This window comes from Spermophilus citellus (genome assembly GCF_964194105.1).
Source record: "Spermophilus citellus genome assembly, chromosome: 9".
NCBI classification, from domain to species: Eukaryota; Metazoa; Chordata; class Mammalia; order Rodentia; family Sciuridae; genus Spermophilus; species Spermophilus citellus.
This window is the reverse complement of record NC_138191.1, coordinates 126323660-126337920: the sequence shown is the minus strand read 5'-3', so window position 1 is coordinate 126337920 and position 14261 is coordinate 126323660. Positions and strand designations below refer to the sequence as shown.

At 39.2% G+C, this 14261-nt stretch overlaps 1 protein-coding gene across 11 annotated transcripts in view; it reads right to left on the bottom strand.

Moving 5' to 3' along the window:
* The window catches only part of UBR4 (ubiquitin protein ligase E3 component n-recognin 4), a 128723-nt gene that overhangs the window by 89439 nt on the left and 25023 nt on the right, over nucleotides 1-14261 (bottom strand). For all 11 annotated transcript variants that reach the window (XM_081308072.1, XM_081308071.1, XM_081308074.1 and 8 more), the window contains exons 18-26: nucleotides 7740-7909; nucleotides 6154-6436; nucleotides 5446-5581; nucleotides 4361-4440; nucleotides 3475-3603; nucleotides 2507-2689; nucleotides 2241-2363; nucleotides 1924-2153; nucleotides 62-183 (exon numbers count right to left, since the gene is read on the bottom strand). In XM_081308072.1, coding sequence (XP_081164198.1) covers nucleotides 62-183; nucleotides 1924-2153; nucleotides 2241-2363; nucleotides 2507-2689; nucleotides 3475-3603; nucleotides 4361-4440; nucleotides 5446-5581; nucleotides 6154-6436; nucleotides 7740-7909 — 1456 coding nt within the window. The remainder of the gene's footprint in view (nucleotides 1-61; nucleotides 184-1923; nucleotides 2154-2240; nucleotides 2364-2506; nucleotides 2690-3474; nucleotides 3604-4360; nucleotides 4441-5445; nucleotides 5582-6153; nucleotides 6437-7739; nucleotides 7910-14261) is intronic.

Genomic DNA, 14261 nt, shown 5'->3' with positions numbered 1-14261 from the left:
TAAGGCAAATGCTTGTAAATGCCAGTAGACGGGTAGAGAGAGAAGCGGCACATTCACTCACCCAGAGTGTTTGCCTTGCACCTACTAGAACCAATAGCCAAAACAGCAGCGAAGCCTTGCAGCTTCTCCTTGGAAGGTTTTTCAGTGGTTCCCTCTTCATTAAAGTTCTGTAGCAAATAGGCTCTGAAGAAAAAAGGAAAGTGAATAGGAAAAGCTGTAGGAATCTAATCCCATCATCATGGTCAAGAGAAACTACCCCAGAGAAGTTGCATAGTCTATATCTCAGTTTCCTAACCTACTAAATATAGTTGACAATGCCAGCCCCCTCACAGAAACCCCAATGGGTAATTGTTTCTCCAAGAATACAAGAATAGCCAATCCTCCAAAATACTCCCAAAACAGGATTCCATGACAAATACATTTGGGAAACCATGAATATTCTATCTAGCCTCCTTTCTCAACCTTGGAAGATAAGCAATGTATATATAAAAGGCTCTAAGTAGTATCATATTTTAAAAATCAAATAAAAACCTATTTACCCAACATTCCCAAACTTACTTGCACAGGAATATCTATTAAAAACTCTATTTTCAAAAGCATTGGCCGAGTAGGCCAGATTAGAGCCTAGAATATCCACAGGGCAGTAACTGGGTCTGCTCTGGTTACCACTATACCCTAAATACCAAGAACACTCCATGGCACAGAGTAGGAATTCACATTTGTTATTTACATTTACACCTCTATTTGTTTAAAAAAAAAAAAAAAAGCCTCAAGCAAATACCTTCTCTCTGCTGCAAGATATGCACCCAAAAATACAAGATTAGTCTTATAATTTATAATTAGTCTTTATAGTTGGTCTTACAAGTTTTATAATGAACCCCGTCCCTGTACAAAACTCACAGAGCAAGTGCTCACCCGTGAGACACTACAAGGGATCAAATAAATACATGAGCTGAATAGGGCCACCATCAAAGTAGGCCCTGCAGCAGGGAGAAGCCCCTCCTGTGTTCCAGTCTATTACTGTCATGACTGGAGTCCAGTTTTGCCAGTTCTTCAAATTTAAGAAAAAAATCTCAATTTTTAAATAATCTTCCAAATTTTATGTTAAAAATAAATTTTAAGTTTGGTTATTTCTTGTTGTTTATTTGGTTTTTTTGTGAGGTACTTTTTGGTACTGGGGATTTAACCCAGGGGTTTGAGCTACACCCTTATTAAGACAAGGTCTTGCTTGGCTGCTTAGGGGTTCTCTTAAGTTACTGAGGCTAGTCTCAAAATGTTTGATTTCTTCATCAGCCTCCCAAGTCACTGGGATTTCTGTCATGTGCCACCATGCCCAGCAATGTTAAGGTTGTAAAACATCATTTGCAGAACAAAATCTATAGGACATCCAATTTTCAATATAAGTTGTAGAATGGACAAAATTTCAAGATATCCTCTAACTCATTAAGAAAAGATGGGCTGGGGATGTGACTCAAGCGGTAGCACGCTCGCCTGGCATGCGTGCGGCCCGGGTTCGATCCTCAGCACCACATACAAACAAAGATGTTGTGTCCGCCGATAACTAAAAAATAAATATTTTTTAAAAATACTTAAAAAAAAAAAAAAAAAGAAAAGATGTTTTTCCTCTCTACATACCATGAAATTTGAAGAGCATTTAAAGGAACTCAGTTAATAATAGGAATGATGGAGCTTTTAAACTTTACATTTCTTTGAATCCCACAAATATAATTCTAGAAAACATTTTAAAGAACTAAAAGAAATCAAATTTCCTCCCAGCTATTATGTGAAAAATTCCTCAATAGGCACCCCTTCTTATTAGAGAAGAAAACATTATACCAAGCATGGGGCGGTTAAGGGGAGTCCCCGGGGGAGCTGCACAGAGTAAGCAGTACTAGCACATCTCAGGTGGGCAATTCGTCACACCTAGTGAACGATGCATAGGTGTCAATGAGTTGGAGCGTGGCTGGAAGGAGGTTCTTGGTGATCTCGGATGACTTATGAGGATCAGTCTCTGCAGCCATCTTAGAAAAATGTTCATCCAAAGAGACCTGGACCTTCGAGATAGCAGCGTCAAGGGTGTAGATGGACTGCAGACTAGGAATTTCATGGAGCTGCAAGATGGTTGTACAGTCGATGCTACAGAATGATGAAATCTTTAAAAACACCCAGGATATTAATTAGTTGTGGCCAAAGGCTGTGGTAGAAGCTAAGTTGTCATTATGGTCCCAACACTACCATACCTGTCGAGCGAAGTATTCCTCTACAATTTCAACATCATATTTCACTGAGCTACACTTGGTGGATGCCAATTCTACAAGAGAGCCAGCATGTTCAGCTTTCATTCCTTGTTTAATAAGATGATCCTGTTTGGATGTCAAGAAAAAAAGCATTTTAAGATCAGTATGAATAGTCCAAAGCTTTCATCAAATTTAAAAGCCCCCATACACATAGAGCAAGGTAACTCTGAATAGCCCTTGGCAGCAAGCTTTGTGTTCCACTGTGGTACCTTTATCCAGTTCACATAGGAGCTGATCCGGAGGCGGGAAGACCATCGCAGAGTATGTAAGATGTCACATTCACTCATCTCAGGTGAGTTCATGGCCAGCTGGTTCATGTACGTCTTCGATGGTGGCAAAATACCTAAGATCCTCCACAGTATCAAGAAGTAATACTGAAGGGCACAGGCCTCCTGGAGAAAGCAAATGGAGCAGTTATTATATGGTATCTCTATTTTCTATTTTCTTTTTATTTCTGTTACATTTTTTTTAGTTACAGTCATATAAATGGTAGGAAACTGTTCTTACATATTCATACATTCATACTATATAATAATAATTTGGCCAATATAATAATATAATTTGGCCAATATCATGCCCCTGCATAGTCTGTATTTTCAACAGGGATTTGGCCCTAGAGTCTGCTCTCCAGATCTTTCTAGAAAGCACCCCAAAATGATAAAGCAGAAAATGGCAAAATGAACATACAATTTGTTCCCCACATTCTGCAAACCTTATAGGCCAAAAAGGTTGCTCAGCGACAACTCTAGAACCCCCCAAATTCACCAATTAACCAAAAAAGAATAGGACATTGTTGGGGCAGGTCCATAATCAGTCAGACCTTTGTGTGGCCTAGAATTGCTGCTATGGCTCCTAGAAGTACAGACATATGTTCACAGGACCATGAAAAAGGCTCAAGTGTGAGGTTTTCAACATTACACCAGTAGTCATAAGGAACACAGATCTAGGGTAGCCACTAGTCCTTAGTCACATTTCTTTCAATGCTGAGAGAATAGGAAAAAAAATGATAAAACTGCCTCTACAGTGAAGAGAACTACTCAAATGACAAACACTGAAGTACTGATCAATTTTGAAAATAAGATATCTGATAAACTGATTAGATCCCAGAAGGAAATTTCTGGTAGAAATGATCAATTATTAAACACAGCCCAAACTCCCCAGGCCTCCATGGTCTTACCAGAGCTGTTACGTTTTTGTTTTCCTTCCTCCTGACTGTATCGATCTGGGATCCAGCTGCAAGTAGGGCTGTCAATGCAGTGTAAAGCTCATCAAACTTGACAAGCTTGGAGAAAAGAACTTCACATGCCTGTGATCAACAAAGAAACATAATCATTTCATTTTATTTTTTGAAACTTGTTTTCCTCTATCCTTGCACTATTACCTAACTTCATAATTGACAATATATCCCATCGAATTATACTTATTGGTTTCTTCCTGTAGCAGTTTCCAGATTCTGGGACCTCACTCAGTTTGTGGACCACCGTGAGCATACAACTGCAAGCTTCAGAATGAGAAAGAAGTGAACTATTTTTGTCCATTAAAATATCTGTCTAGGGGCTGGGATTGTGGCTCAGTGGTAGAGTACTCGCCTAGCACACATGAGGCACTAGGTTCAAACACTCACACCACATAAAAATGAAATAAAGATATTGTGTCCACTTACAACTAAAAAATAAATATTAAAAAATATAGGGGCTGGGGCTCAATGGTAGAGTGCTCGCCTAGCACGTGCGAGGCCCTGAGTTCAATCTTCAGCACCACGGTACATAAGTAAATGCATTATGTGCAACTACAATTAAACATGCAATTAAAAAGACAAATATATATACATATATATATATTTGCCTCCAGAAGTTTGTGTCAGAAGTAACAACTTTTAGCTAAGGTGTAGCCCAGCAAATAAATCCCAAAGTAACGTTTTTCCTTTTAATAGAAGTTCAAATCCTAACAAAGACCAAATTTCCTCATTTACAAAAAGTAAATCATTCCCCTTCTCCCTGAAACACTGATTTGGTGGAGACCATCAGGCCCATATATAAAATGGGGTTTAAAATTCCTAGTACCACAGCATCAAGTCGGTTCAAATCATCCTCTGAGGCTTCTGGGGACAGGACACAGTAGAATCTGGGTTGTGGGATGGTATCTGGAAAACAATGTGCTTATTAAATGAACAGTTTCATTCTCAACTTAGTCTACCAAACATAAAACATAAAAATCTTAAAATTACATTAGAACAAGGTTTCTCACACCTGAACTGCTAATATTTGGAACCAGATAATCCTTGGCTTTGTGAGACTGCCCAAAGAATCTCAGGAGCTTTAAGAGCATCACTGGCCTCTGCCTATGATGCCAGAAGTACCCCCACCAAGTGTGACAACCAAAAAACGTCAAAACATTAGCAAATATCCCATGTAGCAGGATATCTGAACTCCTAAACTCACTGCTTTAGGAGTCAACTCAGACACTCTGCAATCCAGTTTATAACATAACTCTATCATTAGATTGAATGCAATAAACATATAAGCTGTTTCCTCAATAGCAAAAGGGCTAACCAGTAAGTTCACACTAAGGCTTCATGAAAGTTAACATTTAGTGATCCTCCAGATCAGAGCAAACACTAAAAATGAACCCAGGGGCCCCACGCTCAGCAGCAGAGCATTTGCGGAGCATGTGCAAGGACCTATGTTCAATCCCCAGCTTTGCAAAAAAAAAAAAATGAAACCCAGAGATACCTCATCAAAAGAATAAGACAATTGCTATATGAGAAAAACACTGGAGAGAATATTACATCCCCATGACTTTCAGAATAGTAATATCACCAAGACCAAAAGGGAATTTAACTTGCGGGTGAGAACCATATCCCTACAAGGAAAATTAAATTTAATTCCTGAGAGTGACAAGAAATCATGCATTTTACCCTATAGCCAGACACCAGCATTCCTAATTCCTACATCTCAATGAAAAAAGTAAAAATTAATGAGGGTTGTGGGAGTCAATTTCTAAAACTGTCATAAACCCATAGTTATTTGCCATCCATAGGGAGCAGATTAAAGCAACTGGCAAAAGATCCTCCAGGAATCTCCAAACTTCAAGTTCAATCCTGCTAAGAAGAATCAATAAGCCAGTTTCTTACGAGAACGTTTCTGACCTGATGAGAAATGCTTAGACCAGTTTTCTTCCACTTCTTTGAACCCATGATAGAGAGGAGTGGTCACCCGGCGGCTACTGCTGTCCTGAGATCCATTTGCCCACCCAAAAGGTGGACTCAACAAATTGTGCTGTACCTTTTAAAATAAAAATACTCAATTTGAGGATACACAGTCACCAGGCATGATAACAAATCAGTATAAGAAACCAAAATTCACAAGCCAAAATAAAATTTTAATCTTCTGTGACTTCTTTTAGAAAGGAATTTTTTATGGAACATAAGGGGAATAGTGCTCAATCAAACATTTCAAGAACTGCTAGACATAATAACACTAACTCAGCCTCCCACCCTCAGATTGAATCCTTACAAGGAACTTTTACAAATCCATAAAATTTACTGCTTGACCATTCTTCAACCACCAACAATGCTCAGATATTACACAGGTAAAGCAGAGTAATTAAGAATAACATGTGAACAGAGCATAAACCTAATTTTAACAAATATCAAGTAATCTATACTTGCCACTTCATAAAGTGCAACTGCACATATGAAAGTTCCAGGAGTTTTTTTTAATCCTACCTATAAATTTACATCAAACACCTAAAACCTAAAGTGAGCAGAGCAAGTCATTTTGGATTTGGATCATAGCTGCAAAGAAGAATCAAGTTCTCAGTAACAGTAAAGCAGACACAATGTATTGGTCTGTACCTGCTCAAACAGATACATGGGGGCTTTGGAGTATTGATGAAGCAGATAATCGAAGATCAAAAGGAGGCGAGCCAGGACAAGAGGCACAGAGCGCATCTGGGCCTCCAGGCTGACGCTTAGCTCCTGAATGATCTGGACAAGCAGGGTCAGTATGGCTCGCCGGCCTTTCTCAGAGAGATGGTGAAAAATGAGGAGAAGCAGCTGTAGGTGCTCTATGTTCAGATCTTCTGTCTCACTGGGTACCACCCCCTGTAGGGCATTCTGCTTCATTGTAGACAAAAACCTACCACAAAGAAAGGAGAACATGTCTACTGGAAAAACACCAGCAACTCCCAAATTTACAATATCTAGCGTTGCAAGAGTTAAACTTCTTAAACACAGCCACTAAGATAACAAAAAGCAGCAGCAAAAGGGCTACATGGTAAAAGCAAAAATTAAATTTTTTTCTACAAATCCATTAACTTAGCTCCTAAATATTTACAAGATCCTTTTGATTCTCTTAACTGTGGCCACAGTAGCATTAATGTCTACTTTGCCATTTGTGACAATGGAAAGAACAATAAACTCCCCAAGAGGTGTTGTTGGTGTTGCTGTTTACCTAAAAAACCCAGAGAAGTAGAACTAGTCCAAATACTTTCTTTTCCTATATTTTGATGGTCTCAGTCTTTCTTTCTTTCTCTCTCCCCACACTGTATATGCGTGTGTGTGTGTGTGTGTGTGTGTGTGTATGTGTAAAAAACTAAACCAAGGACACCTACTACTGACTTACACTCCCATTCTGATTCTATAATTTAAGTCTGGTTTTGATAGTTTGAAGGCTATAATCATTGCATGATAATAGTTCAAAATAAATCAGACACAAAATATAAAAAAGAAATTATAATATTTGAGAATGTGTCAGGAAAGCTTTTATGCAAAAAAAAAAAAAAATGAACATAGCACATAGCCAACTGTTTCCATTGCCTTTGGCTATTAGGAAAGAGATTTGTGTTTTAATAAGGCCACCCTTCCCTCACTTGCACCCCCCACTGCCAGCTCCCGGCCTTTTTGCAAGATTCCACCAGGAAAAATATAGTGGGCCTCTGGCATTCAAGGAGGTTTATGATTTCTCAAATCCAACATTAGAGCTATTTGATCCTAGAATGAGGAATAGAAAACCAAAGCCTTTTAGGAAAACAAACTGCTTTGAAGACTTCTAACCATGTAAACAAAAATGGCAAATACAGGTCCATCTAAGAAGGATTTAAATGATTAATCTGAGCTTCCCCCAAGGAAACAAATTCTTTAAAATTTATCCAAAAAAGACTGCAAGTCACTCTAAGTGGTTTCATGTTGAGAGCAAAATAACCAAGGATAGAGTTAGCTTCCTAGCTCCCTCTCTCAAAAAAATCAGGTCAGGATAAAATCGGTTATGTTCAAGATTCAGGCCCCTTGTTTTTTTTAACAGCTCACCTTCCCACGATTCGCCCATCATTCCTCTACCCTTCATACTCTAAACACACCATCACACTGGCATCTCAAAGATTAACTACAAAGGACTCAAACAAATAAAGACAGTAAATAATCTTCTCATGGAGTTATCTTACCTGTCCCAAACTTTAAGGCATTCAGGGACATCAGGGTCACCTTGTGTGCTAGCCTTATGTTGCCAGATGAGCAGGAGACGTGAAAGCACAGAGAGGCCTTGAGGGTGAATGTACAAGGGCCAAGGTCCCTCAGAAAAAGGAGCAACTCCCAGCTGCTGCAACAGTATATTCTGATATGAAAGACACACATAACACCATTAGGGAAAAGGCGTGGGACAGGCTAAAAAGTTACTCATGCTCTTCAATGCTACTTTTTCATCCATTTTATTCACACTGAACAGAGTAAAGAAAAAGGGATCAAGAAATTCAAACTTAGAGGTGATCTGGAGAAAAATCATCTGGTCTATGGCCATACCACCCTGAACACGCTCCCAATCTGATCTCAGAAGAAAAATCATCTAGTTCAACAAGAAAAAAAACTTAAGTGAAAAATTACTAATGTATCCCAATAACATCCATAGTTCAATTACTGTCTGAAACGGGATCCTAAAAGAGGAGAAATGCTTTGAGAATTTCCAAAGGAAAACTACTTGAACTGTAGTAGCTGACCATCTCTTTCATAACTAATTACATAAGACAAAAAAAGCACCCAAATAACCCAAGTTGTGGGGAGATGCAATAATTTGTAAATCCAACTACTCCTAGTAACAGTATTAGCAGAGAAATTCTGCCTTTAAGATATCAAGGGATTTAGAACTAATTGAGAGCATCCTTTGCCTCCAGTTGTAATAGAACTTCTAAATGAGCCTCATTTTTAGGTCAGTTATCTAAACTGCAACTTATTTTTTTTCCAACACAAACACACACAATGAGAGTAAACAGATTGCCAATGGGAAAAAAGGGGGTGGGGGGAAAATGCACTTTTTATTTTTTTTGGTACCAGGAATGGAACTCAGGGCGCTCAACCACTGAGCCACATCCCCAGCCCTTTTTTTTAATATTGAGACAGGGTTTTACTAAGTTACTTAGGACCTCACTTAGTTGCTGAGGCTGGCCTTGTACTTGCGATCCTCCTGCCTCAGCCTCTCTGAGCCGCTAGAATTACAGGCATGCGCATGCGTCTCTGCACCTGACTCTGCATATTTTTAAGTGAGGGCTTTTGTTTTCATCTTTCTGTCTGCTTTTTTAGGCCTCAGAGCCATAAGAAATGAATAAACACGCAAGGGGAGGCCCACTCGCATGCAATCCTAGCCACTCAGAGAAGGACTGCAAGTTCGAGGCCAGCCCAGGCAAACTTGGTGAGAACAGCTAAGGAAGTAGCTCAGTAGTATTAGGTTCAATCCCCAGAACTGCAAACAAAGAAAAAAGAAAGGAACAAACTTTCCAAAGGAGCCTGGTTTTTAAAGACCTCTCCAATGCTTAATTCATTTTCTAATAAGTAAAACTGCTGTGGTGTGTGTAGCAGCAAAATCCTGACTGAGTCATCACCCCTCCACTCTCAAGATCCTTCCCCAACATCCCCTAGGAGGGAGCCTCGGCTCTACTGCTCTCCTCCACTCATCTCATGGTTTCTCATCATGTCAATAGCTGCCCCTGTGTGGATAATTCCCAAAGCCATACAATCAACCTGAATTTTCTAACTAACTTCAGACTCATGCTTCCAATGATTTTCTAGATCTTTACCTCACTGGCAGCCCCCAACTTCATATTTAAAATGAAATGCACTGTATGCATGTACAAATATATAATAACGAGTCCTACCATTATGTACAACTATAGCGCATCAATTAAAAATATGGGAAAAAATAACAAAAAAAAAATGAAATGCACTCTCTCCTACCCCAAACCAACTCTCCTTGCTGGCTTCATTGTTGTTGCATCACAGTCTTATCTGAGTTCTAAACGCAGGTAATATCTAAGACTCCTTCCTCTTCCCATCCTTCACCTCATTTATTTAAGTAATTCCTCATGATCTCTGCAACGTGTATATTCACACCATTTTTCTGTCCTTCCTCACCATCCCATAGAATTCAAAACACCTTTATTTCCTCATGCCTATAACAAGCAGGTGTTCAATGTATATGAATGGACCTAGAAACTGCCATATTATTATTAAATACCAATAATAAAATCATAAAGATAGCAGCTCACATTTAGCTGGTACTATAATGTATCAAACAGTACATTTTTGCCCCCCAATTTTCTTTTTTTTTTTTTTTTTGGTACCAGGAGTTGGTACTCACTTAACCACTGAGTCATATCCCCATTCCACAGCCCTTTTTTTTTTTTTTTTAAAGACAGGGTCTCACTAAGTTGCTTAGGGCCTCACTAAGTTGCTGAGGCTGACCTTGAACTTGGGATTCTCCTGCCTCAGCCTCTGGAGCTGCTGAGATTATAGGTATACACCACACCACATTTTTGCCACTTTTGTATGATAAAATATCTTAACATAAAATTTACCACTTTAACCTTTTTTCATGTATAGCTCTTGCATTAAATATATATATGCATTATTATGCAACCTACATCTCTAGATCTATCCATCTCCAGATCAAATTTTCAACTTCAACTGGATCTCTGCCCCACTAGACACTCATTTCCAACCCTCCCATCAGCCCCTAGAAACCAGACTACTGTGAGTGGAACCACATATTTGGCTCTTTTCTAACTGCTTCGTTTCACTTAGCATAATGTCTTCAAGGTTCTTCCACACTACGGCATGTGCCCGTATCTCCTTTCTTTTTAAGGCTGAAAAATATTCACTATAACAACTTTTATCTGTTAAATTTTGATGCCCCCCTGGTTGCTTCCCTCTTTGGGCTATGGTGAATGATACTGTTTTGAACCTGAGGTATATTTGAACATTCATTTCTTTGGGGGTATGTAAGTGGAACCATTGGGTCATATGGTAATTTTTTTTTTTTTTCAGTACTGAGGGGAACCCAGTGCGTGACAGACAAGCACTCTAGTACTGAGTAACATGCACAGTCCATTTGGTAATTCTATCTGTAATTTTTTTGTGGAATTGCCATTCCATTTTCCCCAACAACTTATCTTTTTACATCCCTATTGGCAATGTACAAGGATTCCACTTTTTCCACAGCCTTACCAACACTTATTTTCTGGGTTTGTTTGTTTTGTTTTTTAAAGTAGCCAACCTGGGGGTGTGAATGCTACTTGTGTTGTTTTAAGCCAGGCTTTCCCCCCTCCCAAGTACTAGGCACTGAACCTAGAGGCACTCTACCACTGAGCTACACCCCGACCCTGCCAGGCACTGTTTTAAACACTTATCACTAAAGCTCTGGGCCTCCATTTTCCCCAATATTCATTCTACTACCACACTAATCTTACAAAAACATACTCCAGTGGCTCTCCACTATTTCACCTCCTTTAGGGAATTCAAGACTCCTTAAAATTTGGCCTAAACTATTTTGTATCCTTTCTTACCAAAATGAACTACATTACATCATGAAGTTCCTGAGCCTGGCTAGCACCCTTCCATTTCCTGTGGGGCATTATAACAGCATCCATTCTGCTACTTCAGCTGCTCTAAAGTACGGCCTTCCCACTCCCACAGAACCCCTCCCCAAGGCATTCTCCCTCTTCATTCAACACCCACTCCACTTCCTCCACCTAGACATTCTACAGACTGTATTAAATTGGTGATCTGTGTACCTACCACATTGTATTCCTAGACAACAGGGTTTGTTTGACCTTTCATTATCTCACAGCACTTAGCAAGGTACTTTGTTCCTTGAGGATGCTAATAAATACTTATTAAAGAAAGTGCTAATAAATACTTATTAAAGAAAGAGTAAACTCAATGAGACCCTATCTCTAAATAAAATACAAAATAGGTCTGTGGATGTAGCTCAGTGGTTGAGTGCCCCTGATTTCAATCCCCAGTACCACACCCAAAAAAAAAGAAAAGGAAAAAAAAAGTCTAGGGCTGGGTGCAGTGGCACACACTGGTTATCCCAGAGGCTTAGGAGGCTGAGGCTGGAGGATTGCAAGTTCAAGGCCGGCCTCAGCAATTTAATGAGGCCCCTTATCAACTTAGTGAGACCCTGTCTCAAAATAAAAAATAAACCGGGTGCAGTGGCGCACGCCTGTAATCCTAGCAGCTCAGAAGGCTGAGGCAGGAGGATCATGAATTCAAAGCCAGCTTCAGCAACTTAGCAAGGCACTTAGCAAGGGCTGGTGATATGGCTCAGTGGTTAAGCACCCCTGGGTTCAATCCTCACTACCAAAAAAATAAAAACATAAAAATAAATAAAAAATAAAAGGGCTGAGGATGTAGCTTAGTACTGAAGTACGCTGGGTTAAATCCCTAGTACCAACATAAAAAGAAGAAGAAGAATCTAGGAAGACAGCCTTCCAACAAAGGACATCCTATAATCTAGCAATCCCAAAGAGTACTCTGGCTAGCTTACCAGACTGCTTGATTAGATAAATGTACAATAAGAACAAGTAAATGCCAAGTAAATGTTCTCCCACAAACTTTCAGCAGAAAGTCTACCTTCAAAGATATTCAAACACCACTAGTTTTAATTTCTTTTCTAATTAGTGAGTAACTTAACTGGTCTTTCGCAGTCAGAATCAGACTCCTTTAATGTCCTGACAGCCAAAGACCAAGTTTAAGACTTAACTTCTGTACATTTACTCTCACAGATTGGGTACATTTTCAGTTTCCTTGAAGGATGTTGTGTGTATTGTCTTGCCACGGAAGTCAGGCACCTGGGTAAAGATGTGTTTCACATTACTCTAAAGAAATAACACCCAGGCTGGGGATGTGGCTCAAGCGGTAGCGCACTCGCCTGGCATGCGTGCGGCCCGGGTTCGATCCTCAGCACCACATACCAACAAAGATGTTGTGTCTGCCGAGAACTAAAAAAATAAATATTAAAAATTCTCTCTCTCTCTCTCTCCCCTCTCTCACTCTCTCTTTAAAAAAAAAAAAAAAAAGAAAGAAAAAGAAAAAGAAATAACACCCAGGGGCTGGAGTTGTAGCTCAGCAATAGAGTGCTTGCCTTGTATTGTGAGTCACTATATTCGATTCCAGCACCACATAAAAATAAGCAAATAAAATAAAGGTCCACCAACAACTAAAAAAAAAAAAAAATACTTAAAAAAAGAAAAAGAAAAAAAGAATATCTAGGTAGGAAAGGAATTCAACAGCAGATAGATTAAACCAATTATCCTTCACTTTCTTCCATCACAGAAAAGAAGCCTGGGGGAAGAACCTGAAGTCCCATGTTTGAAGATGGAATGAAAAGGGAGATTTGATGATTTCCTTTGCCATAATGTAAGTAGTTGGGGCAACCAGACTGCATGTCCACACAAGGCCTGTAGTTATTTTTAAAATGACAAGAGGATAATGTCATTACAGGAATCTTAAGAACTCCTCTAGAGAAAAATATTTCTTCCCTATTCTTTGAGCAAGTTTAGGCAGGCAAAGATTACATCTGTGAACTTTGAAACTTCCCTAAATAAACCTGATCTAGGAAAGGAGCTACTAACTTTGGAAGTGCACCTGTATGTCAAGGAGGACACTGTGGGCTGTATGCTAACTGAAGTATTTCCTTTGTCTTAGGTCAACAACCTCTCAACTCAATTTGTTTCCTGCCAACATAAATTTTTCATTTAGGGGCTGGGGCTGTAGCTCAGCAGCAGAGCATTTGCCTAGCATGTGTGATCACTGGGTTCGATGTTGTCAGCACCACATAAAAAATAAACAAATAGGGCTGGGGTTGTGGCTCAGCGGTAGAGCACTCGCCTCGAACTTGCAAGGCTCTGGGTTCGATCCTCAGCACCACATAAATAAATAAAATAAAGATGTTGTGTTCAACTATAGCTTAAAATAAATAAATATTAAAAATAAATAAAAAACAAATATAATAAAGGCATTCATCTACAACCGCTATAAAATTATTTTTAATAATAAATAATAAATTTTCATTTAAAGTAAGTTTAAGTAACCCTCCCCACCTGTGCTTCAGGTGCAACCACGCAAACACTTTACCACTAGACCACTGAGCCATGCCCACAGCCCACATAACCACATTTTTAAATAACAAAACATATTAAGAAACAGCTCAAAATAAAGCTTCCTGGATATTGTCCCTTTCAGAACAAATGACAGGTTCTTGATTTTTATCTTGATTCTGAGAATCTCCTACAATAATCCTAAGAGTAACATTTTTCAAAATACACTCAGGACAAATAATTGGAGACCGACCTAATTAAGTTCTACTGAGAGAAGGGGGTATAGGTTAACTAAGAATCTGCATTATTTTTGTATTTTAAGGCACTAGAGATTGAACCCTAGGTCTTGTCTTGGCAAGCACTCTACAACTGAGCTGCACACCCAGCCCTGGATCTGCATTTTCAATAAGCGTGTCCAGGAATCCTTATAGACTCTGACTATACTAAGAAAATTATCATCAAAATGTTGGGAAAAAAATGTGAAACCACATGATTTGATATATCACTGATGGTAGTAAAAACAGTTGCAGCAACTTTAGAGAACTTGTCTTGGGTCTTGTGTGCTGACAGTCATACCTTGTACAACCTGGCAATTGT